Source organism: Mobula hypostoma, chromosome 14 (assembly GCF_963921235.1).
Source record: "Mobula hypostoma chromosome 14, sMobHyp1.1, whole genome shotgun sequence".
NCBI classification, from domain to species: Eukaryota; Metazoa; Chordata; class Chondrichthyes; order Myliobatiformes; family Myliobatidae; genus Mobula; species Mobula hypostoma.
This window is the reverse complement of record NC_086110.1, coordinates 42,018,746-42,044,935: the sequence shown is the minus strand read 5'-3', so window position 1 is coordinate 42,044,935 and position 26,190 is coordinate 42,018,746. Positions and strand designations below refer to the sequence as shown.

Sequence of the window (26,190 nt, the reverse complement as noted above, 5' to 3'; positions counted from 1 at the left end):
AACTCAATTGTTCTTCACTGTGCTTTTTTAAAAGTTCAGACATCTCGCTGTGTTTCAACAAGTCGGTAGCCATCTTGGGTTCATTTTAAAACTACCTCGCCGCCACTGTTATGTTTTGTAGCTTCAAAACATTGAACAAATTCAAAGGAAAAACGAGATCTGGGAATGTGCGTTTTACTCCATCCTTTAAGCAAGGTGCACAAGTATCATGTAGTAGTGTGATGACGTATGCAATTCACGTTTTTATACATATAACCTCTAATGAGTTATTGAAGAAATGCTTAATCAAGCAATATCCTTACAAGATTACGCAAATGTCGCTAAAATATTAAACACACAACAGTTTCTATCTCCCTGTATTGCCACTTTAAAGGAATTATGGATCTATATTCCCAGATCCCTCTGTTTTACCACAAACCTGAGCTAAGTTATTTTACATTTATTGATTTAGGTTATGTTCTTCCAGGTGAGGCGACACTTCACCTGTGAGTCGGCTGGGGTGATATACTGCGTCCAGTGCTCCCAGTGCAGCCTTCTATATATAGGCGAGACCTGACGCAGGCTGGGAGACCGTTTCGCTGAACACCTATGCTCTGTCCGCCAGAGAAAGCAGGATCTCTCAGTGGCCACACATTCTAATTCCACGTCCCATTCCCATTCTGATATGTCCATCCATGGCTGCCTCTGCTGTCAAGATGAAGCCACGCTCAGGTTGGAGGAACAACACCTTATATTCCGTCTGGGTACCCTCCAACCTGATGGCATGAACATTGATTTCTCTAACTTCCATTAATGCCCCTCCTCCCCTTCTTACCCCATCCCTTATTTATTTATTTATTTCCCCCCTTTTTTTTCTCCCCCTGTCCCTCTCACTATATATTCCTCTGGTGCTCCCCTACCCCTTTTTCTCCCTAGGCCTCCCATCCCATGATCCTCTCCCTTCTCCAGCCTTGTATCCCTTTTGCCAATCAACTTTCCAGCCCTTGGCTCCATCCCTCCCCCTCCTGTCTTCTCCTATCATTTCGGATCTCCCCCTCACCCTCCCACTTTCAAATCTCTTACTAGCTCTTCTTTCAGTTAGTCCTGACGAAGGGTCTCGGCCTGAAACGTCGACTGTACCTTTTCCTATAGATGCTGCCTGGCCTGCTGCGTTCCACCAGCATTTTGTGTGTGTTGCTTGAATTTACAGCATCTGCAGATTTCCTCGTGCTTATGTTCTTTTCCTATTTAGTTTGCCTTCTATTGACGCACAGAATGAAAGTGTTTTTTCTAGATGATATGTGGTCCTTCCACAATTATCTCAGCCACTTGCAATTTGATTCCACTCGTGTACAAATTTGTCCTCACTGCCAGGCTATTGACATTTTGTCTGTAGATTCACTATTAACCAATGTTGATAATCAAATTCAACTTGTTTAAGTGACAGGATTCTATGATAATTTATGTATACTTCCTTATCAATGCACTTTATAAAATAGCAAGGAATTTTAGATATTACCTCTGATTTAATTCCCATCATTCCTTGACATTAGTTGATTACATAGTATTGCTGTTCAGCAACTGGCAGCCAAGGTGGCTGACTACTGAAGTGGCTGATCATAAGCGAAAGGTAAAGGCTGCATTTAGAATAAAGCAGCAACAACAAAGAAAGTGCCCAATTGAAAACTGATCAGATTTATTTATTGGAGCTATAAGGTGATAGTAAAAATTTCTACAATTTGATAGTTTTCTTGGAAATATTTTTGAAACATTTGTATCAAATGGTTTGCTTCATATGAGTGGGCCTAGAGAAGTAAGTGAAATTTATAACAAGTCTACATAGCTTGACAGCCTTGTAGGTAATTATTCTTCTGGGTTAAGAAGAAAGGTTCTAAGATGTACTAATATTTTTTATTGAGGTACAGTTTAGGATGATTAGCATTTATGTTCTAAGATGGCCTGAACATGTAGTGATGTGCATAGAAGAAAATGTATGCAGGTTTCCCCTGCCACCCAAAGGTAGAGCGTTCCTATGAAACTTTTGTGAGCGTTCGCAGACCCAAATATAACCTACCAAATCATGCCAAATAACACATAAAACCTAAAATAACAGTAACATATAGTAAAAGCAGGAATGATATGATAAATACACAGCCTATATAAAGTAGAAATACTTTTCCATAATCATTACTGCACTGTTCTCCGTAGCGAAAATCTCACGCAAGCGCCGTCAGCAGAAAATCTCACACAAGCGCTGTTGGCTAAAACACACGGTGCAAGCGCTCTCCAGTAACCTTTAAGCTATGAAGCTGCCAAATCATACCAAATAACATGTAAAAATACACAGCCTATATAAAGTAGAAATAATGTATGTACAGTGTAGTATCACTTACTGGAATCTGGAAGACAGTGCCGAGCACACTGATAATGGTGTGTTAGGCTGAGTCGGAGTTTGAGTGGTGCAGTGGCCTCCACCCTCCAGGCCGCCGAGCGATACATTGCCGCGAAGCATGCAGGGGTGCAGCGGTAGCCGGGAGGCACACAGCACATCTTTAAGAAAAAAGCCGAAACAAACATGCTAATTAATTAGGTGCCGCCCGGCAAGTAATTGTCGGCCCAGATCAGTGCCGAATTCCGATTGCATCGTCTCTGATCTGGGCCGACAATTACGTGTCGGCGGCACTTAATTAATTAGCATGTTTATTTCGGCTTTTTTCTTAAAGATGTGCTGTGTGCCTCCCGGCTACCGTTGCATTCTCTGCGAATCGGTATCTGTCCGTGGCCTGGGGGTTGGGGTAGTGGGACACTGGGGTGTCATCTCGTCATAGTCTGTTTCCATTAGGGCAGGCAGGTCATCTTCTATCTCTGCCCACCTCGATGTCGAAGGTCGAGGTTTGTCGTCTGCTGTGGCTGATGTGGAAGGCTTGCTTGACTGCTGAGCCTCGCGCTTTTTTCTATCACACAGTTCTTTGTAAGGACTCAAACCATCCTGCAAATATCCCCTAAACCGATGTACCCTTTCAAAATTGAAGTCGTACTTTATCATTACTCATTTGGTTTCGATTGTTATCCTCTTTTCTTACAATTGCATCAGCCCTTCATCTGTCAGTTCTTGGTCATGGGATGCCAAAACCTCTTCAACATCATGTTCGTCAGCTTCCACACGCCAAACTCGCGTTGTCCTTACTTCGTTCACCACGATCAAAACACTTAATTATGTCTAGTTTTACGCTAAGTGTAACACCCTTACATGCTCTTTTAGGCTTTTCCGATACCATAGAACTCATCTTGGAAACAGCTGCTCACAGGCATGTGTTTAAGCAATGCTGGCGAGAATCCAGGGGAGAACAGCTGCTCGGGGAGCGCCGCCTTTTATTGCGCGCTGATTATTTTTTCGTAACAGTGAAAACGCCTTCAGAAAGCGAAAACAGGGTACTAATGTAGGTCTTTCGTAACAGTGAGGTTTCATAAAGCAAACGTTCGAAAAGCGGGAGACACCTGTATTTGCCCTTCTCCAAACTAGGAAGGCCCATGGACATTAGCTTGAATGAAACACTGTAGTAGATTAGCAAAGAATCTGTACAGGTGAGTAAGATACCCAAAGGGGCCACATCAGGGTAATGTCAGCTTGTGAAAGGGATATCTTTCAGTAAGTAGGTGAACAATATAAAACGAACCAGGGATGACAAATATTTTTAAAGCAAGTGTGTCCATTTTTTTGAAGGAACTGTACAATCTAGCTATAGTAGTTTAATATTTCTTGCTACAGGCTACAAAAAGCTTCTTCTAGTCACATTTACTTTAGACCTATTTGGTTGACCTCAGCTTAGTAAAGCAAACAGATTTTGTATCTTGTACCCTAGTGGCAATGTTCGTTCAAGGATTAATTCATTTTTGTGAGAATGTTTCCTTTCTGCTGTGACTGCAAAACACAGCTGACATTTATCATTTGGTATTGTTCCCTTGTGTAGTGTTATCTGATTAGCTAATTAATTTTAAAATATCTGAGTATTGACCTGATGTAGTCTTAAAATAGATGATGTGTACTTTATTGTACATACAATATATAATCCTTTTATCTATAAATATTAAAGTGATGCATCTATAACTAATATATTAAACAAAATTATCTTCAAAGCAAAATTACAACATGGTATTTAATTGCAAACGATATGTTGAAAGATTAATCAGAATCAGGTTTATTATCACTGGCATGTGACATGAAATTTGTTAACTTAGCAGCAGCAGTTCAATGCAATACATAATCTAGCAGAGAGGAAAAAAATAATAAAATATAATAATAAACAAGTAAATCATTTATGTATATTGAATAGATTTAAAACATGTGCAAAAACAAATGCTGTATACCTGTATTTAAAAAAGTGAGGTAGTATCCAAAGCTTCAATATCCATTTAGAAATCGGATGGCAGAGGAGAAGAAGCTGTTCTTGAATCGCCAAGTGTGTGCTTTCAGGCTTCTGTACCCAGTACCTGATGGTAACAATGAGAAAAGGGTATGCCCTGGGTGCTGGAGGTCCTTAATAATGGACACTGTCTTTCTGAGACACTGCTCCCTCAAGATGACCTGGGTACTTTGTAGGCTAGTGCCCAAGATGGAGCTGACTAGATTTACAGACTTCTGCAGCCCCTCCATACCAGATAGTGATGCAGCCCGTCAGAATGCTCTCCATGGTACAATTATAGAAGTTTTTGAGTGTATTTGTTGACATGTCAAATCTCTTCAGACTCCTAATAAAGTTACTCTCTTACCTTCTTTACATCAATATGTTGGGACCAGGTTAGATCCTCAGAGATCTTGACACCCAGGAACTTGAAGCTGCTCACTCTCTCCACTTCTGATCCCTCTATGAGGATTGGTATGTGTTCCTTCGTCTTGCCCTTCCTGAAGTCCACAATCAGCTCTTTCATCTTATTGACGTTGAGTGCCACGTTGTTTCTGCGCCACCATTCCACTAGTTGGCATATCTCACTCCTGTATGCCCCCTCGTCGTCACCTGAGATTTTACCAACAATGGTTGTATCGTCAGCAAATTTATAGATGGTATTTGAGTTGGTCCTAGCCCCACAGTCATGTGTACATAGAGAGTAGAGCAATGTAGTAACCACATACCCCTGAGGTGCGCCAGTGTTGATCGTCAGCGAGGAGGATATGTTATCACCAATCCGCCCAGACTCTGGTCTTCCCATTAGGAAGTCGAGCTGATCAGGATTGTGGGAATGGTAGTATTAAATGCTGAGCTATAGTCGATGATCAGCATCCTGACGCAGGTGTTTATGTTGTCGAGGTTGTCTAAAGCCGTGTGTAGAGCCATTGAGATTGCATCTGCTGTTGCCCTATTGTGGCGATAGGCAAATTGCAATGGGTCCAGATCCTTGCTGAAGCAGCAGTTTCTAGTCATGATCAATCTCTCAAAGCATTCCATCACTGTCAACGTGAGTGCTACTGGGCAATAGTCATTAAGGCAGCCAACATTATTCTTCTTTGGCACTGGTATAATTGTTGCCTTTGAAGCAAGTGGGAACTTCTGCCCGTAGTATAATACTTTATTATAAAGCTTGAATACTCAGTAATACAAACTAGACAAATTGTAAAATAAATTGCTCAGAAATTATACAGAAATAGTTTGTAATTTTTTTTTTCCAAAGCATGATTGAATATCGGAGCAGACTCGATGGGCTGAATGGCCTACTTCTTCTCCTATATCTTATGGATCTTATGTTTCTTTATTTGTAACTAACATGTAGTCTCTTTTCAGTGATTTGCTGTTCTTAAATATATTAGAATGTGTTATAATTATTAATGTGATGAAATATTCTAAGAACAATATGCTGCACAATTATTCATGTGATGCTTTAATGACTTAAAATCTCATAGTTTGTCATCTGTTTATGGGCTGCTATTTATAGACAATGCTACAACTTTTCTCTCAGAAAGTTTATATCAGTTCAACGTAGTTTACCTGATTCTTTTTGCCACTTGGTTCGATCTATTGACAATCTGTTCTAATGTCATTTTTCCACAGCTCTGAGAATCTCCTGAAAGGGCTCATAAAATTTATAGTGTATGTTGTCTTCTCTAAACCAGATACTTTCAACAATGCATAACATTGCATATGTCCTCCCAGAGAAACAATGCCAATGATCTAAATGATCTTTCAAGGCACATAACCTACAAGATGTCTGTGAAAATGACTTTGAGGCCCATTACAAATACTGTAGGAAGTAACATCTCCTCAGGTCCATTGTGAATTTAGTTCCCTATTGTTTTGTACAATGTCTGGAAGATCAACTAAGTTAGTTGTGTTATAAGGAAATTCTTAAGGCTTTCAATGAACAAAAATAAAAATATTTTTAATTTGCTCACACTGTATGTGAAGCTATAAGTGCAGGAGATCTCAAGCTCCTCATTAAAGCTGCAGATTTTAGTCTCTGTCATGCATTTTTATCAAAGCTTCTCCTCATTGAAACATTGGGTACTTGAAAAGTTTGTGTAACTAGGTGTTAAAATTGGTGGTGTCCCAAGAGCTACACTCGGATAAAATACTGGAGGAAGTCATTAAGTCAGGTAGCATTACAGAAGGGAATAAATAGTCGATGTTTCAAGCTGAGACTCTTCGTCAAGATTGAAAAGTTGAATGTTTATTCCCCTCCATAGACGCTGCCTGACTTGCTGAGTTTGTCCAGCGTTTTGTGTGTGTTACACTAGATTAAGGAGGACATAAATAATCTTCCAGAAATAGTAGGAAGGAGGACATAAATAATCTTCCAGAAATAGTAGAGGACAGAGGGTCCAGTGAGATGGAGGAACTGAGCGAAATACATGTTAGTAGGGAAGTGGTGTTAGGTAAAGATGAATCCCCAGGGCCAGATGGTCTGCATCCCAGAATGCTTAAGGAAGTAGCCCAAGAAATAGTGGATGCATTAGTGATAATTTTTCAAAACTCTTTAGATTCTGGACTAGTTCCTGAGGATTGGAGGGTGGCTAATGTAACCCCACTTTTTAAAAAAGGAGGGAGAGAGAAACCGGGGAATTATAGGCCGGTTAGCCTAACGTCGGTGGTGGGGAAACTGCTGGAGTCAGTTATCAAAGATGTGATAACAGCACATTTGGAAAGCGGTGAAATCATCGGATAAAGTCAGCATGGATTTGTGAAAGGAAAATCATGTCTGACGAATCTCACAGAATTTTTTGAGGATGTAACTAGTAGAGTGGATAGGGGAGAACCAGTGGATGTGGTATATTTGGATTTTCAAAAGGCTTTTGACAAGGTCCCACACAGGAGATTAGTGTGCAAACTTAAAGCACACGGTATTGGGGGTAAGGTATTGATGTGGATAGAGAATTGGTTAGCAGACGGGAAGCAAAGAGTGGGAATAAATGGGACCTTTTCAGAATGGCAGGCAGTGACTAGTGGGGTACCGCAAGGCTCAGTGCTGGGACCCCAGTTGTTTACAATATATATTAATGACTTGGATGAGGGAATTAAATGCGGCATCTCCAAGTTTGCGGATGACACGAAGCTGGGCGGCAGTGTTAGCTGTGAGGAGGATGCTAAGAGGATGCAGGGTGACTTGGATAGGTTGGGTGAGTGGGCAAATTCATGGCAGATGCAATTTAATGTGGATAAATGTGAAGTTATCCACTTTGGTGGCAAAAATAGGAAAACAGATTATTATCTGAATGGTGGCCAATTAGGAAAAGGGGAGGTGCAACGAGACCTGGGTGTCATTATACACCAGTCATTGAAAATGGGCATGCAGGTACAGCAGGCGGTGAAAAAGGCGAATGGTATGCTGGCATTTATAGCGAGAGGATTCGAGTACAGGAGCAGGGAGGTACTACTGCAGTTGTACAAGGCCTTGGTGAGACCACACCTGGAGTATTGTGTGCAGTTTTGGTCCCCTAATCTGAGGAAAGACATCCTTGCCATAGAGGGAGTACAAAGAAGGTTCACCAGATTTGATTCCTGGGATGGCAGGACTTTCATATGAAGAAAGACTGGATGAACTGGGCTTGTACTCGTTGGAATTTAGAAGATTGAGGGGGGATCTGATTGAAACGTATAAAATCCTAAAGGGATTAGACAGGCTAGATGCAGGAAGATTGTTCCCGATGTTGGGGAAGTCCAGAACGAGGGGTCACAGTTTGAGGATAAGGGGGAAGCCTTTTAGGACTGAGATTAGGAAAAACTTCTTCACACAGAGAGTGGTGAATCTGTGGAATTCTCTGCCGTGGGAAACAGTTGAGGCCGGTTCATTGGCTATATTTAAGAGGAAGTTAGATATGGCCCTTGTGGCTACGGGGATCGGGGGTATGGAGGGAAGGCTGGTGCAGGGTTCTGAGTTGGATGATCAGCCATGATCATAATAAATGGCGGTGCAGGCTCGAAGGGCCGAATGGCCTACTCCTGCACCTATTTTCTATGTTTTTTCCAGCATCTGCATAATCCCTTGTGTTATGCCTAGAGCTACTTACATGGGTGATCAATTGTCAGTCTCAGAGGCATTTTGAGCGAGACCTTGATAAATTCTGAGGGGAAAGGAAATAAATCACAGAGTGCAGGTTCCCAGTTAGATGTATTTACATTGAATTTTGGGCCATCTACCTTTTGGTGCTTGCCCATGCTAGTACATATGTGTAAGATTCTCATGTTTTGCTTTCTACTTCCTCACACTTCCTATTAATCTCCTTTCTAATTCCTACTTCCTTCATCTGTTTCCTACAATCGATTTCCAGGTATACTTAATCACTGGAATGTCAGTATCCCCTCTAAGGCCAATTTCCCCAGCATTAAGGCTCAAGTTACATTTAATAGGCCAGGTTAAAGTGCTTGCGTGCCCCAAACAGATTCCAGAAAGATGCACACTATTCTGACTTCTGCCAAATGAAAAGAATACCAGGTAGACTGAAGGAAAAAAATAGAAGAATATTCTGAAAACTTCCTTGAAAATCTCCCTGCTGACTCCGGGCTTTCCGTGGCCTATGTCCGCTCAAGGTAGAGATGTAGCATTTTAGGTAGTGAGAACCTTCAAATCTTGTGTTGGGAGCACACAGCATCTCAGCATAAATTGTTGTATCACATGCTTTCTACTGCATCTATGGAAGAATCAGCACCTCACACAATAGTCTCATGAATACTTCATACCAATAAAACCAGAGTGGAATAAATCAGTCTTGACCTTCAGGAACTCTTTAACAATGACTTAAACTGGGGAGGAGATAACATTTTGCACTTCTCCATTACAGATAAGAAATAGTGTTCATGTTCATCTGTAATTATTTTTTAAAATTAAATAGGGATATGCTCTAAATTATATCAATAAACCTGATAGTAATTTTTGAGGCATTGTGATAGGCCAGAATTGGGAAAAAAATGCTGTCCGTTATAGCTAAGCTGTGTTACTTTCATTAGTATTCAGCAAGTGGTTGGAAAAATCACATTTTAGTCACAAAAAAGCAACGTGTCTGGCATTTTTAATTTAATGTTTGGTGAGAAATTAATTGAGAATACCACAAGAACATGTATTAAAATGAAAACAGAATTTTAACAGCTCCATCAATTAAATAGAAAACTGAATTTCCATGAGGATCCTTGTATAATAATAGCACAGTAGTTATACAAGATTCTGTGATTACAGTCAGTACTGTGAGCTGGGATAAGTGCCTAAGGAAAGGACAAAACATGGAATTGAAATGGACACATTCTGTGGAATCTGAATATTCCTTGATATAAAATTCTAGCACGACGAATAATGAATTTACAACTATTCTAGTAAATGTCCAGCTGATTGGACAATTCAGTGCTTTTTTAAATCATTGTTAATTTCATTTCTAGAATGTTTTATGTTGGTGCCAGCAAAAAATACAGTGAATGAAGGCAGTCTTAAAATAAATCGTGAAGAAGTTAATTTGTGAATTTAGCAACTTAAGGATTATTAGTGATTGATGTGCCATTTATAAGACACTATAGTAATTTACAGGATGTGTGCTTTGCTAACAAGACCAGTGTTCATTGCACAACTCTAATTATTTTTGAGAAAAAGTTGAGTTGCTATTTTGAATTGGGAGTGTTTGTGGTTAAAGTGTTCCTAGGTACTGTCGAGTGGGAAGTTCCCAGATATAGATTGATTGAAAAAAATGCATGCTAAATGAAGGAAAGCCAATATATTTCCATGTCAAGGTTATTTTTGTATTGGAGGTTAACAGTAGGCCATCATACTTCCAAGTATCCCCATCCAGTTGAAAGTCATGGGTTAGGAGATGCCTTTGGAGTAGGCTTGGTGAGTAATTACAAAGCACACTTACAATGTTGGGGGGGGGGAGGAGGAGAGAGAGAGAGAGACTGACTGACTTTATTTACTTTACTTACTTACTTACTTACGGAAGTGGATGGGATGCCAGTTAAGCAGGTTGCCTTGAACTGGATGGTGATGATATGGTTGTGAAAATTGTAGCAATCCAGGCAGGTGGTAAATATATCCAGACTTCCAAGTCAATGGCTAGAAAGGATTTGGGGAGTTTGAAGATGAGTGTGAACACCGAGCATCTGACTTAGTTTTATAATCACTGTGTTTATTCTACTGGTTCAGTTGAGTTTCTTGTCAAAGTTGATCCTCAGTATGATGATATTATGAAACTTCATCATGGCAATGTCTTTGAATGTTAAAGGTAGGTTGATAACTATCTTGGCTGATATGGTTGTTCATTGATAATTGTGGGGTTTGAATGCTGTCTACTGTTGTCTGAATGTTGACTGACTTGTCTGCAAGTGTGGGCTAATTCACTTTTTGAGGAAAGCAGTAAATACTCAACAGATCAAGCAACATATATAGAAATGAAAAGAAAGTAATGTTTCAGGTTAAGGAGACAGATCTGATGAGGAGTCTTCAACCTGTTTCATGTTTTGCTTCCACAAATATTGCCTGACTTATGTATCCTCATCAGTTTATTTTGCTATTTCAAATTTCCAACATCTGCAGAATTCTATATTTCTATTTTCCAAGAAGTTGTGAATGGAATTGAAGTCAGCAGAAGCGTGTAAGTGAGTTATACAAGAAGTAATCGTAATTTACCCGTTACCTCCTTTAGCATCTTGAAATCAGCCCACTCAGAACCCTGATTCAATTCCATGCTGATTTCACAGTAAGTTGTGTTATATTAGAGGATGTATACACAATTACACACACAAGTGTTTAATAAGATAGCTTGAAGTATCGTTGTCAAGCTACTAGCTGACTAGTAAGAGCAGTTTTATCCTCCTTTAGCATTAGGGTATTTGTTCCTTCACAAATCAATAAATAGTTTTTATTGAAATGCTTTTTGCAGTTTTTTCAACTTTGTAAATGACTTATATTTCATATTTTCTTTTCCTGTAGCGGGTGAAGAAAGATGTAGAAAAAGGCATTGTTTATACCGATATGTTTCTCCTGAAGAATGAGGGGAAAGAAGGTGAAGGTATGTACCTGTGGATTAGTATGTACAATGTAGTCTTATTCTAGGATCAGGAATACAAAGTATTTAAAGCACAAGAATGAGCCATGTAACCACCCACCTCGATGTTTACGTTTCATTGGACTTCCTTCCATCATCTTCCTTCTAATTCTCTAATATGTACTTCTGTTATATTCTCATGGATTACCGCAATCTCAGAATATTACTGAAACTTGAAGATGGAACTCAGTGAGCCTAGTTCACGTCATTTGTTCTGCTTTTCAGTTCTAGGTATTTTTGCCAATGGAATCTTACAGTGCTTGATTTTCCAAATGCTAATAATTTTTTAGTAATGATACCTCATAAAATATATTTAAGACACATTTAGATAGATTTTTTAATAGCAGGGGAATTGAGGGTTATGGGGAAAAGGCAGGTAGGTAGAGCTGAGTCCACAGCCATATCAGCCATGATCTTATTGAAGCAGAGACGGCTTGACAAGCTAGCTGTTCTACTCCTGTTCCCATCTTTTATGTTAATATATGCTATTACTTATATCTTGTACATTCATACCCATGATCACTCCGTTCATTTGCTCCAATGAGACCATAGTGTGTTTACATAAATGTTTTATCTTTTATTTAAATGTTTACTAATTGTATGCCAATCCTTAAAGTTTATTCGGATTTTGAAAAAGAGTAATGAAAAAGAATAATCCATGTCAGCAACACTTTTCTCCCTTCGGCAGAGCCTCAGGAAAGAGGCTGACTAGTCTTTATTCCAGTTCCGTGGGCTCTGAGATGAATGTGCAATCCGCAGGTTTTACTACAGCTGTGGTAGAAAGTGTCTGATAGAGCTGGTGCAAGGTGGTACATATTTTCTGCCACTTTTGCTGGGCTTCCTCAAGAGTATAATATTGAGATTTAAAGTTCTCAGTGCTCTACTAACCCTAATCCCAACCCTTGTGGAAATTAAGACAACCATAATGGCATTACTACACGTTTCCTCTTAAGAGAAATTTGTAAAGAATAACAATGAGGGTAAAAGTGCCTGTAAGTTTTAGGAACTGTTGTTCCGGAACAGTATAATCCAGTCTTCAAGAGATAAAGGGCAATGGCAGGATAGTGGAGATTTAAACAAATGCCAATTGAAACTCTGCATTGCTTCATTAGAATTTTCAGATGGAAGACCTTTGTTCCATTGAAATAAGTTTTGGTTTGGATAAAAAAGAATTATCCATTATAACTCATACAGTAAAGTTTCATGTGAAATTGTTCTGCAGATTTTGAAAGCTCATTGTTTTTATCCCTTTTCCTTCAGACAAATGGACCTGGGTTCGCTTGAACCCAACAGGTGTGAAGCCTTCACCACGATCAGGAGCCTCTGTGGTTGTTGCCCCAAACAGTCGCATTGTTCTTTTTGGTGGCGTGCATGATGAAGAGGAGGAAGAAGACATTCAAGGAGAGTTTTTTAATGACATTTATTTATATGATATGGTAAAGAATCGCTGGTTTGCTGGGAAGTTAAAGGAACGCAAAGGAGAGAAAAGAAAACGAAGGCGTGGAACAAAAGAGGAAGAAGGTGTCAAAGTGAAAAGTGAAAGTCCCGAATCCAGGAGTTCAACAGAAATTGTGAAGGAAGTTGTAACTGAAGATGGTACTGTCATGACTATAAAACAGGTGATAAACAACTCTGATAGCAAACCAGTCACAGAAAGTGACCTGGAAGAAGAGGAGGAGGAGGAGGACAAAGATTCTGAAACAAGTCCATTCAATGAACCATGTCCTCGGTCCAGTGCCATGGCAGCTATTAAACACGGTGTATTGTATATCTACGGTGGAATGTTTGAAGTGGGAGACAGACAGTTTACTTTAAATGACCTTTACTCCATTGATCTACACAAGATGGATGAATGGAAAGTTTTGGTAGAAACTGATCCAAGTAAGTTTGATCTTAGCTTGTTTAAGGCAAAAGTCTTATTTTCATTTGAACAATTATTTGAAACACAATGTTATGTGTTGCCATGCAGCACAGGAGGGCAATCAGTCCACCTCTCCAAGCAATCCCATTCTCCCTGTTATTTCTCTGCAACCTGTTTCCCACTACGGTAGGAGTAATATACAGTAGCCACTTAATGTACCAACCAGTACATCTTTGATGAAACCAGAACACCTGGGAGATCTGCACAGTTGTGGAGAAAAGGTAGAAAGTCAACACAAACAGCAGCAAAGCCCAGAATTAAACATGGGTCTCTGGAGCTGGTAGTCTGCTCCTGACACCACCCTCACAGTATTAATTGCTACTGTGCTTCCCTACAATTGTAGTATCACAGAAAGCGTCCATTGGCTTTGGTCAGACCTCACTAGCTTCTAAAAGGGAAGTCCTGCCAATCCTGTTACCGTGCCTTTTCTCCGTCATCCTGCAAATTGCTTTTCTACAAGTAGTTCCTTTCTACAGTCATGAAGACAGTGAGTTCCAGATCATAACTACTGACAGCCCTTTTTTAAAGTGGTTTTCCTCTAATCTCCCTTGTATTTTTGACAAAATTTTAAATCTATAATCTTGATGTATAACAATCCAGAAATGTGAACAACTTCCCATATTTTTACTCTGTCTAAATGAATCATTAACATGTTCTATCAAATCAAATGTCAACCAAAAAGAAACTGTAGGTGCTGAAAATCTGAAAATGGAAAGAGAGAATGTAACAAATACTTAGCTGGTGAGGTAGCTTCTATGGAAAAGGAATAACCAGCTTGTGTTTCAGCTTGTGATGAAAGTCAGCACCTTAACTACCTTAACTCTTTCAGAGATGCTGGGCAGGTATTTCTAACTTCTCTTTTTATTCCTCCAACTCTCTTTTCCCTATCTTTCCCTTCAGTTGGAGGTGGCTAATAAGTGATAGCCTTATTATATAAATAATAACAAGTCAAATAAGACCACATATTCAGAATATTTTTCAGGACCATTAGTACAGGATTCACAGCAGATAGAGTTCTATTGATGCTCAAATTATTTATAAAGAATAGGACTGCTTTAAAGCAGTAAAAATATACAGATTCATTGAAAGATTACTTTTATCCCTTCTCTTATTCTCACCTGCTCATCATCTCCCTCTGGTTCCTCTCCATCTTCCCTTTCTTCCATGGTCTGTTGTCCTGTCCAATTAGATTCCTCCTTCTTTAGCCCTTTACCTCTTCCAGTTATCAACTCCAGCTTCTCACTTCAACCCCTTTCCCCTTCCACCCACCTTCACCCTCACCTGGTCTCACCTATCACTTATCAGTTTGTAATCCCCTCCTCCCCCATCTCATTCTGACTTCTGCCCCCTTCCTTTCCTGTCCTAATGCAAGGCCTCAGCTGGAAATGTCAATTGCTTATTCCCTTCCATTGATGCTCCCTGACTTGCTGAGTTCCTCCCACATTTTGTGTGTGCAGCTTAAGATTTCCAGCATCTGCAGAATCTCGTGTTTATGCTTTGATTTATCACTATTTTTATAGAACTACCGTAGGGAAACCACAAAAGCAAGTACTAAAATTATAAAGCATTTCATACAAATGGAAAATAGTCATAGTCATACTTTATTGATCCTGGGGGAAATTGGTTTTCATTACAGTTGCACCATAAATAATAGTAATAGAACCACAAATAGTTAAATAGTATGTAAATTATGCCAGTAAATTATGAAATAAGTCCAGGACCAGCCTATCGGCTCAGGGTGTCTGACCCTCCAAGGGAGGAGTAAATAAACACCAGTTAAAATATATTTGTGAGGTACAGTTCAGAACACTGGTTACTCAGGCATTTGTAAAGAAATTCAGGAAGTCTACTGCTCTATCTCACTTCTGCCTCTTAAGGTGCTGCTACCTAATGACTGATTTTCTTCTTCATAAATCCAGTATGTTCTAAGAGATTCTCGTAGACACTATCATAAGAGCAGAAGAATAATTGTTTATTTTAATGAAAGATCATTAATCTGGAACAGTTTTTTTTTCTCCATTGATGTTGATTGAGAACTCCCAGCATTTCCTACTTTATTTCATTCTTTTTCTGTTCACAATCTGTCTTACGTTAGAGTTTTAGACACTAGATAAAAGTGGATTGTTTAGTATACAGGTTTCCCCCGACATCCGAAGGTAGAGCGTTCCTATGAAACGGTTCGTAAGCCGAAATGTCGTAAAGCAAAGAAGCAATTACCATTTATTTATATGGGAAAATTTTGTGAGCGTTCGCAGACCCAAAAATAACCTACCAAATCATGCCAAATAACACATAAAACCTAAAATAACAGTAACATATAGTAAAAGCAGGAATGATATGATAAATACACAGCCTGTATAAAGTGAACTACTTTTCCACAATCATTGCCGGCACAGATCTCCGGAGCGAAAATCTCATGCAAACGCCGTCGGCAGAAAATCTCACACAAGCGCTGTTGGCAAAAACAAGCACAAGCGCTCTTCAGTAACCTTTAAGCTATGAAGCTGCCAAATCATACCAAATAACACGTAAAAATACACAGCCGATATAAAGTAGAAATAATGTATGTACAGTGTAGTATCACTTACGGGAATCGGGACAGCGCCGAGCACACTGATGATGGTGTGTTAGACTGAGTCGCCGGAGTTTGGGTGGTGCAGTGGCCCCCCCACCCTCCAGGCCGCTGAGCGATACATTGCCGCGAAGAACGCAGGAGTCCAGCGGTAGCCGGGAGGTACACAGCACAGCTTTAAGAAAAAAGCCGAAACAAACATGCTAATTAATTAGGTATCGCCCGTAATTGTCGGCCCAGATCAGTGCCGATTTCCGATTGCGTCGTCTCTGATCTGGGCCGACAACTATGTGTCGGCGGCACCTAATTAATTAGCGTGTTTATTTCGGCTTTTTTTCTTAAAGATGTTCTGTGTGCCTCCCAGCTACCTTTGCATTCTCCGCGAATCGGTATCTGTCCGTGGCCTGGGGGTTGGGGTGGTTTGACACTGGGGTGTCATCTCGTCGCCTGTTTCCATTAGAGCAGGCAGCTCATCTTCTTCTATCTCTGCCCGCCTCGGTGTCAAAGGTCAAGGTTCGTCTGCTGTGGCTGATGTGAAAGGCTTGCTTGACTGCTGAGCCTCACGTATTTTTCTATCACACAGTTCTTTAATAAGGACTCAATCCATCCTGCAAATATCCCCTAAACCGACGTACCCTTTCAAAATTAAAGTCGTACTTTATCATTACTCATTCGGTTTTGATTGTTATCCTTTTTTCTTCCAATTGCATCAGCTCTTCATCTGTCAGTTCTTGGTGATGGGATGCCAAACCTCTTCAACATCATCTTCGTCAGCTTCCACAAGCCAAACTCACGTTGTCCTTATTTCGTTCCCCACGATCAAAACGCTTAATTATGTCTAGTTTTACCATAAGTATAACACCCTTACGAGCTCTTTCAGGCTTTTCCCGATACCATAGAACTCATCTTGCAAATGGCTGCTCACAGGCTCATATTTAAGCAATGCCGGCGAGAATCCGGAGGAGAGCGGCTGCTCGGGGTGCGCTGCCTTTTATCGTGCACTGAATTTTTTTTCTGTAACAGTTAAAACACCTTCTGAAAGCGAAAATAGGGTACTAATGTAGGTCTTTCGTAACAGTGAGGTTTCGTAAAGCGAACGTTCGAAAAGCGGGGGGGCACCTGTACTCAATAATGTGACTCTGGAGCCACAGTCTCAATCACTATTAACCTGAAGAGCAACACAACTACTGAGCACCATCCCATCAAAAACACAAATGAAACACACACAAAATCGTATTTAGATACTGCATAACTATACACATATCTAAATTCTAAAAACAAATTTTTAGAGTAATAAAAACTAAATTTAGGTACATTATTGTACATGTTTAATCATCTGGCTGTCCTGAAATGCAAGCTAAGTGATTTTTATGCATGAGACAGCAATTCAGAGGGACTTCTATGTATTGCAGGTTAAGATGAATTAAGCTCCAGTATTTTTGGGGGTGATTTAATTGCAGATAATGTTGAATGCTTCAAAGAAAATGAAAGTATTTGAATAGAAATATGTTCTAAGCTTCATGAGCTAAGTCACAGTCCCTCGATTTTGAAATTCAATTTTGTTGATCTTGAATAAATCAGATTTTCAAAGCAAAAGTTTTTTTTTAATGACTGAGGATATTTTTGAATAAACTTATAATATCAGTAATTTTTAAATCTATGTGGATTTTAATAGATACTAGCAGATACATCCATCTGTAAGTTTTCAGGTGTTGACAATGTCAACACTGTCAGGCATCATTATCTGCCATCTCTGCTTTTCATGAAAGATGATGTTGAAAATAATAATGCCGTAATAAATAAATAAATAAATAATTCTGAAAGGAAGAATGTTATTCCAAGGAGTAATGCTTTGATTTTATAGAGTGAGTATAGTATACTTTTAGGGATTTAAATTTCATATTAAGTTCTGTTTTTATTTACTTCATGACCAAGTAATACTTTGGACACTGAAGAGGGGAAGATGCTGAAAATTCATTACACTAGATCTTTTCCCCAGTATATTCAGCGTTACCCTAGGTACTGAAAGTGGTTATACGTCCACAGTATGCGCACATTTAGAAATAGTATGGAAAATACAAAAGATTCTGGTTATTTAATCCGTCATTTAATTGGAGCAGACGCTTATTTGGGTCAGGAGACTTGCTGAGTAGTTTCTGAATAGTAGCAGTCACGTGAACTTCTGTGGCCATTAGATACACTCTGCTTAGAGCAAACAGTTTTTAAATAGCCTCAGTTGTGTGTGTGTCTTTAAAAAGCAGTGATTTATGTCACTGATAGTTGTCAAGAAGTAAGCAGTAAGACAATTTAGAATTGTTCACTGCGGTTTCAAGCATTCAGATGAGGAAATGTCAGAAACGGCCGAGAGCGAAAATGAAATGATTTCACTAGTCATAGAAAAACACAGCATAGAAACAGGCCCTTTGGCCCGTCTAGTCTATGCCGAACCATTTAAACTGCTTACTCTATCGACCTGTGTCGGGGCCATAGCCCTACAAACCTCCACCATCCATGTCCCTATCCAAACTTCTCTTAAACATTGAAATCAAGCTTGCACGCATCACTTGCACTGGCAGCTCGTTCCACACTCTCATGACCCTCTGAGTGAAGAAGTTTCCCCTCATGTTCCCCTTAAAGTTTGTACCTTTTAGCCTTAACTCATGACCTCTAGTTGTAGTCCCACCTAACCTTAGTTGAAAAAGTCTGCTTGCATTTACCCTATCTATGCTCGTCATAATTTTGTATTCCTCTACCAAATCACCCCTCAATCTTCTCTATTCCAAGGAATCTAATCAATCCTCTCTTATAACTGAGGTCCTGTAGTTCTGGCAATATCTTTGTAAATTTTCTCTGTACTCTTTCATTATTTACATCTTTCATGTAGGTAGGTAACCAAAACTGTGGAAAATTCTCCAAATTAGGCCTCACCAACATCTTATACAACTTCAACATAACATCCCATCTCCTGTACTCAGCACTTTGATTTTTGAAAGCTATTCTGCTAATTCTGTCTTTATAACCCTATCTACCTGTGATGCCACTTTCAATGAATTATGGACTGTCTTCCCAGATACCTTTGTTCTACCACAGTTCTCAGTACCCTAATAATCACTGTGTAAGACCTATCCCGATTGGTCAGGATTGGTCCTACCAAAGTGCAACACCTTGCACTTGTCTGCATTAAATTCCAGCTGCCATTTTACAGCCCATCTTTCCAGCTTGACCAGATCCTGCTACAAGCTCTGATAATTGTCCTCGCTGTCCACGACACCCCCAATTTTGGTGTCATTTGCAAATTTGCTGATCCAGTTAACCACATTATCATCCAGATTATTGATATAGATGACAAACAACAATGGACCCAGCACTGATCTCTGCGACATTCCACTAGTCACAGGCCTCCAGTCAGAGAGGCAACCATCTCCTACCACTCTCTAGCTTCTCCCACAAAGCCCCTATCGAAACCAGTTTGTTACTTCATCTTGAATTCTGAGCAACTGAACCTTTTTGACCATGTCACATGCCTTACTAAAGTCCACTGCCTTGCCTTCATCAACTTTCCTGGTAATTTCCTCGAAAAACTATAAGATTAGTTATACACGACCTTCTACGCATAGAGCCATGCTGACTATCCCTAATCAGTCCATGTCTATCCAAATACTCATATATCTGATCCCTTAGAATACCTTCCAATAACTTTCATACTACTGATTTCAGGCTCAGAGGCCTATAATTTCCTGGTTTATTTTTAAAACTGTTCTTGAACAGCAGAACAACATTGGCTCTCCTCCAATCCTCCGGTACCTCACCTGTCACAAAGGTGATTTAAGTATCTCTACTTGGGCCTCTGCAATTTCTGTACTTTTCTTCTTCATGGTCCAAGAGAACTCTTTGTCGGGCCCTGGGGATTTATCCACCTTAATTTGCCTCAAGACAGCAAACACCTTCTTCTCTGTAACCTGTATGGAGTTCATGAACTCACTGCCGCTTTGCCTCATTCTATAGACTGACTCCGTCTTCCAAGTAAATACAAATGCCAAAAATACATTTAAGATCTCCCCACACCCCTCCAATCTCTTTTGGCTCCACACATAGATTACCATTCTGATCTCCAGAGGACCAGTTTTGTCCCTTGCAATTCCTTTGCTCTTAACATAAGTGTAGAATTCCTTTGGATTCTCCGTCCCTTATCTGCTGGGAAAAATTCATGCCTTCTTTTAGCCCTCAAGATTTCTTTCTTAAGTGTTCTCTTGCATTTCTTATACTCCACAAGTATGTCATTTGTTCCTACCTGCCTAAACCTGCTATGCAGCTTCTTTGCTTTTTTCTTAACCAGGGCCTCAATATCTCTGGAAAGCCAAGGTTCCCTAAACCTGTTATCTTTACCTTTTATTAATGCCACCCATCCCCCTTTAAACACTCCCAATCTGTTGCATCTAAAACGGCAGAACCCTGGAATATTGAGCTGCCAGTCCTGTCGCTCCTGCAACCAAGTCTCACTAATGGCTAAAATATAATAATTCCATGTGTTGATCCATGCCCTGAGCTCAACTGCCTTTCATACGATACTTCTTGCATTGAAATATAATATACACAGCTCAGGATATTAATCACAACATGCTCAATCTTTTGATTTCTAACTTTGAGGTCTTAACAGCATATCTCCACAACTTCTCCACTATCTGTTCTGGCACTCTGGTTCCCATCCTCCTGCAATTCTAGTTTAAAACCCCTGACAGGGGTTCTCTGCACTGGCTCTTTAACCCCTTTCCTCTTCCTGACAGTCACCCAGTCTCCTGTGTCCTACACCTTGGGTATAACTACCTTTAAGTGTCCTATCACCCCTTCAGTCTCCTGAATGATCTGCAGTTCATCCAGTTTCAGCTGCAGCTCCAACACTTTTAACACAGAGTGTTAGAAGCTGCAAATGGATGCACTTATTGCAGGTGAAGTTGTCAGGAATACTGGAGGTCTCTCTTCCTTCCCACATCCCACAAGAACACTCAGCTATCTTACCTGGTACCCCTACTGTTCTTACTATGCAAACAAATTCAACTATTTCAACAAGTTAGGAACTACAGAGGATTTGAGGATATTGACATCATCTCGAATGTTGGAATGAAAATGAAGATTTGATGGATGCAATCATCGAAAACATAGTATGAAGGCAGTCTATTATCCGCACTAGGTGTCTGTGCTAATTTTGTTTTATTTACAGTCAATCAAAAGAAAATAGGCAACGTGTTGGTTGTCTATCATATCCGATGATGACAGTGAAACCTGTGTGGGAGAATTTTTAAAGTGGGAAAAGTTGTTGCACTGTGGTCTTCCTTGGTTGCAGTGGATAATCATGTCTATTTCTGTGGTTTATCATGCTCTTCGCTATCCATGGAGTATTTCAGAACTGCCTTCTTAGCCATTGGATCTCACTGTCTGCCAGAGCTGAAATAGGCATGTCCCTATTTCACTGGGGTATAAGGCCCACCGACTACCCTCACCTGGTTTGACCCGCCTGTCAAAGCGGTGTACCAGGTTATGACTGCTGTCGCATCCAAATATTTGCTTGGAGCCACAGGTGAGAGCTGAGTGTCCAGTGGGGACCAACGGTCAGTGAGCTGCCCCAGAGTGGACACGATAAACCCCTTCACCAGAGGTGCCACCCCTCCCTGGACATCCCATACACAGCAGCGTATGCTGGATGAGTTCCTTCATTGATAACTATTAGCAACTAATACACAGTTTATAGTATTGTAACATTGGTAGAGTTCTAATTTGTTCTGTTTTAATTTAAATACTTAATTTGTTACTAATTTAAACAGTAGTGTGTCTTTTTTGATATACCTTTTTAACTATTCCCTTGAAAGTTTGGCTAATTGGGGCAGCCGCTTAATAGGGCCAAAATGTACTGGTCCCAATGTGGTTCCAGTTAACCAAATCCACTGTAATATCTTATCCCTTGCTGAAAGAAATTCCTTGCAAACTTAAGTCTGGTCTTAGAACTTGTGTTTTGGGACATTCAGTCAGATCTTGGATTGCAAGTTCCTTTTATTTTGGGTGCAGCTAAAAAGCACCAGTGGCCTAGAATACCTACCATTGTCCAAGAATAGCATTTGTTTAAAAAATATTAAAATAATGGACAAGCAGCCATCAACAATGCAGAAACCACATCTTAGGATAATGTCTGGACTAGTGTTACAAATAAAGTCAGAAGGCACAGTCTGTATCTCATTGTGAGAGCACTAAACGAACTTCTTTGATCTAAAATACATCATTATTGACTTAGATTTTTTAAATTATGTCTTTTTGTTTCCTATGCCTTCACACTTCTGTAGAGACTCAGGAATGGCTGGATGAAGAAGAGTCAGAGGATGAGGAAGAGTGTGAAGGAGCTGCAGGAGGGGAAGATGAAGAAGATGAGGAAGAGGATGATGACAGCAGTGAAGAAGGCAATTATTTTGCATAAATCTGCATTATAGTTGATGTGTATTTTACCTAATTGGCTGAATTGAAAGGCTCTCTGTACGGTTTATTTAATGTCATAGGCTTAAAATGCAAGAAGGGAGTTGAATATTGATACTAAACTTGTTTTCTCTCCTTTCCTTTCTCAGAAAAAGTCTTTCACCGGAAACATTAACTCTGCTTTTCTTTCCACTGATGCTTCCTGAGCTGCTGAGTGTTTTCAGTATTTTCCAAAGGTGTGGCCTTGGGTGTTATTCTTCATAAAGTAAAACTGCCATATGGTATTTGTTTTCACTGTAGGAATTTTGGTCTAGATATTTGTCCTCCACAAGAAACATCAACTTGGAGATGGAGTATAAAAGTAGTAACACTCAGTACCACAACGAAGATCACACCTGGGGTACTGTGTTCTGTTTTAGCCAGGATGATATACAACGTTTGTACTTGTGTTAGTTGCAGTTCAGAAAACATGTGCCTGGTTGATTCCTGGAATGAATAGGTTGTCTTGTTAGAGAAGCTTAAACAGTTGGAGCTGATATCCGTAGAAAAATGAGAGATGATTTTATCAAAAGAATTAAGATTGAGGTGGCTTGATAAATTGGATATTTTCCTTTGTGCAGGTACAGAGGGCATAATTTCAGAACAAGGGATTGCTCTGTTACTGATGTGAGGAGAATTTTTTTCCCTCTGTGTTGGATAAATTTATGGAATTCTTCACCCCTGACATCACCCCTGCAATATATTCACAATTTTGTTTTTTAAAAAGTTCAGAGATGTGGGGAATTATCAAGGAAATGGATTGCAAGAGCTAAAATATTAAATGATGAAGCAAACACAAGGGACCTTTGTGGCCTACTCCTGTTCCTTATGTACATTTGTGAAAAAAAAACTGGGGAAATGCTCAAGAGATTGCATAGCATTTATAAGGAGATAAAATCTTGTTATTGCCTTAAGGTGTTGTTTCATCTAAAATGAGTGTTTATGTCATGAATGGGCAGAAATAAGAGAAGTGTGGCAGTTTTTTTGCTTGCAGTGAATAAGCTGAGGATACACCAGTGTTGTAGAACTATAATCCTTTCAGAAAGCTCAAAGGAAGAAAAAGGTACTTAGTAATAGCATCAAATTGGATGTGGCAGAAATGCCATAGAGTGATGAATTGACTGGCGGAAATTGGATTTTGGTTGGGAACATGGCCTAATGCAGTCACAGAAAAGGGTCAAAAAGCAATCTGGGTCAGCATTGGACCGAAACAAATGTCCTTAAAAAAAAATGTAGCCATAAAAAAACTCATACATTTTCTGAAAGTAGCTCTTTTTTTATTTGGAGCCATTTTCTTCATTTCCAGTGTAATACCAACATCTCGCACCATTTCAGATTCCAAGGCCTCATACCTTCTGTGCTCTGTTTTGTAATCTCCACATCACCTGCCCACAGGACCTTCCTGAGCAAAACACTTCATTTTTCAGTTATGTACTTGAGGTTTTTGAATCAAGCATTTAAGTTGGGATCATATTTACTGTTACTCTTATTTATAGAAGTTGGTAACGATTTTGCTATTTCCACTCCCACCACATTTTGAACAAGTTTTTGTTTCTTAATTTATCCTTTCATTCATTCCCTTATTTATTTTTTCTGTCCTCCAAACCATCATGGGCCTTTTTTGTTCTTTTGTCTCTGCACCCCTTTCCCTGTCCCTTTGCTTGCTTAATCTGTTACATCTAAAATGTTGGAGAAACTCATTTTCTATGAAAAGAGTAAACAGTTGATGTTTGGGGCTGAAATCCTTCATCAGAACTTCATCAGTCATGATTAAAGGTCTCGGTTCGAAACGTTGAGTGTTTACTCTTCTCCATAGATGCTGCCGGGCCTGCTGAGTTCCTTCAGCATTTTGTGTGTATTACTTTGATTTTCACCATCTGCAGATTTTCTCTTGTCTGTTACATCTGACTTTTTCTAGGTCTGCTAATTGTACATTAAGCTGAAAATTTACTTTATTATCCTCTCCACAGGGCTTAACCAGAATAATACCAGCCTTTGTATTTTATTTCAGACACCAACATGCACATAATTTTGTTTTGTCTTTACTATCCTCTAGAATGGATCTTCCACATATACAGATCATATTTAATCTTTGCTGACTTTGAAGGAAGTAAATCAGTTACTTAAACAGATCTCCCGGTGGCCTTCTATTTCATTTCCATTTCTCAATTTCATACTAACATGTCTTTCCACAGCCTCCTCCACTGACACGATAAAGTCAAATGCAAGTTGGAGAAGCAACAACTTAGATTCTGTCTTGGTAAACTTCAATCTAATGGCATGAACATCAAAGTCTGTAATTTTTGGTAACTACTTCCCTCTGTTTCTCTTCCCCACCCCACCCCCAACTTGGGTTTTCCCTCATTCAGGTGGTATTCTTACCCCTTCTCTTCCCCTGTCCCACCCTTGTGACCTGCTCATCACCTCATTTTGATTACCCACTTCCTCCCCTTTATTTCATGGTCTTCTGCCATCACCTATCAGATTTTTCCTTCAATCCTTTACCTCTTTCATCTATCACCTCCTAGCTTTTCACACTCCTTCCCTCCCCCCCCCCCCAACTACCTACCTTCCCCCTCACCGGGATTCAATAGAGGGAGTTCACCAGACTGATTGTTTAGGACAGTGTGTTGGACATTCTTGTTGTGAACTTCTAGTCAGTTGTAAGGAGAGGTTAAGCAGACCTGATCCCAGAATGAGAGGTAATCTATATGTACAAAATTCTACAGCGTTTGATAGGTTGGCTGTGGAGTTTATGTTTTCCCTGGATGGAGTATCTAAATAGTCTCTGTGTGGCAGGGGGGTGGGAGAAGGGGAAGGTGCAATGCCACATTCTCAAGCTTGGGGGTTGGCTATTCACTATTGAAATGAGAAATTTCTTCAAATTGTGAGAGGTGAATCTTTGAAGTTTTTGCCCAAAACCTGTGATTCACTGAACATCAATCTTTATTATATATAGACTTCTAGATTTCCTTGAAATTGGGGTCATGGAACTACTGCAGGAAATTATTGCAGAGGTAAAGATCGGTCATGATGTTACTAAAAGCAGAGCAGCACAAAGATCCTTTCTTTAATACTTACAATTGACCTACGAGTCCACAACATAGTAAATGTTAGGAAGAGAACATTTCTAAATGGCATTAATTTTCATTAAAAATATTTCCAATAGTTCATAAGCAGAAACAGGAGGAAACCATAGTGTTTGCTGCATAATTCAGTAAGATCATGGTTGATCTTTTAGCCCATTTTGGTTTCTTGCCTTAATCCTATATTCTTCAATTTTCCACCTGTATCCAAAATTCTCTCAATCTCAGTTACTGATACTCAAACATCAACAGATAAAGAATTCCAGTTGCCTACTATCCTCACCATCAATATGTTTCTCTCTGTTTCAGTTCTAAATGTCAACCTATGACTAAATGCAATGTCCCATCTGTAAGAAGCAACCTCTTGGCATAATTCTGTGAGAATGAAATTACCTTTCAGTTCTCTAAACTCCAGTGAGTGCATGAGTCTTACTGAATCATTCATAGGTTTAGCCCATCATTCCAGGGCAACACAGAGCTGGAAGAACTCAGCAGATCAAACAGTATTGATGGGGGGGAGTGGACATTTACCTTTTCAAGAAGCTCTTCAGTCTCTTGTTTCTCCTCTCAATCCAAGATTCATTGATTGAATCTAGGTTGCAATGAAAAGACGACTTTTATG

The 26,190-nt window shown here is 39.7% G+C and overlaps 1 protein-coding gene across 4 annotated transcripts in view; it reads left to right on the top strand.

Annotated features, from left to right (window-relative positions):
- klhdc4 (kelch domain containing 4) overlaps window positions 1–26,190 on the top strand; it is a 113,927-nt gene that overhangs the window by 84,973 nt on the left and 2,764 nt on the right. For 2 of the 4 annotated variants that reach the window (XR_010020305.1, XR_010020306.1), the window contains exons 8-11: window positions 11,377–11,455; window positions 12,752–13,372; window positions 22,317–22,430; window positions 22,593–22,679. Coding sequence is in view for 2 of the 4 variants with exons in the window: in XM_063067006.1 (XP_062923076.1) it covers window positions 11,377–11,455; window positions 12,752–13,372; window positions 22,317–22,430 (814 nt within the window). In the remaining 2 variants the exon portion in view is untranslated. The remainder of the gene's footprint in view (window positions 1–11,376; window positions 11,456–12,751; window positions 13,373–22,316; window positions 22,431–22,592; window positions 22,680–26,190) is intronic. The other 2 variants (XM_063067006.1, XM_063067005.1) reach the window with 1 other exon arrangement.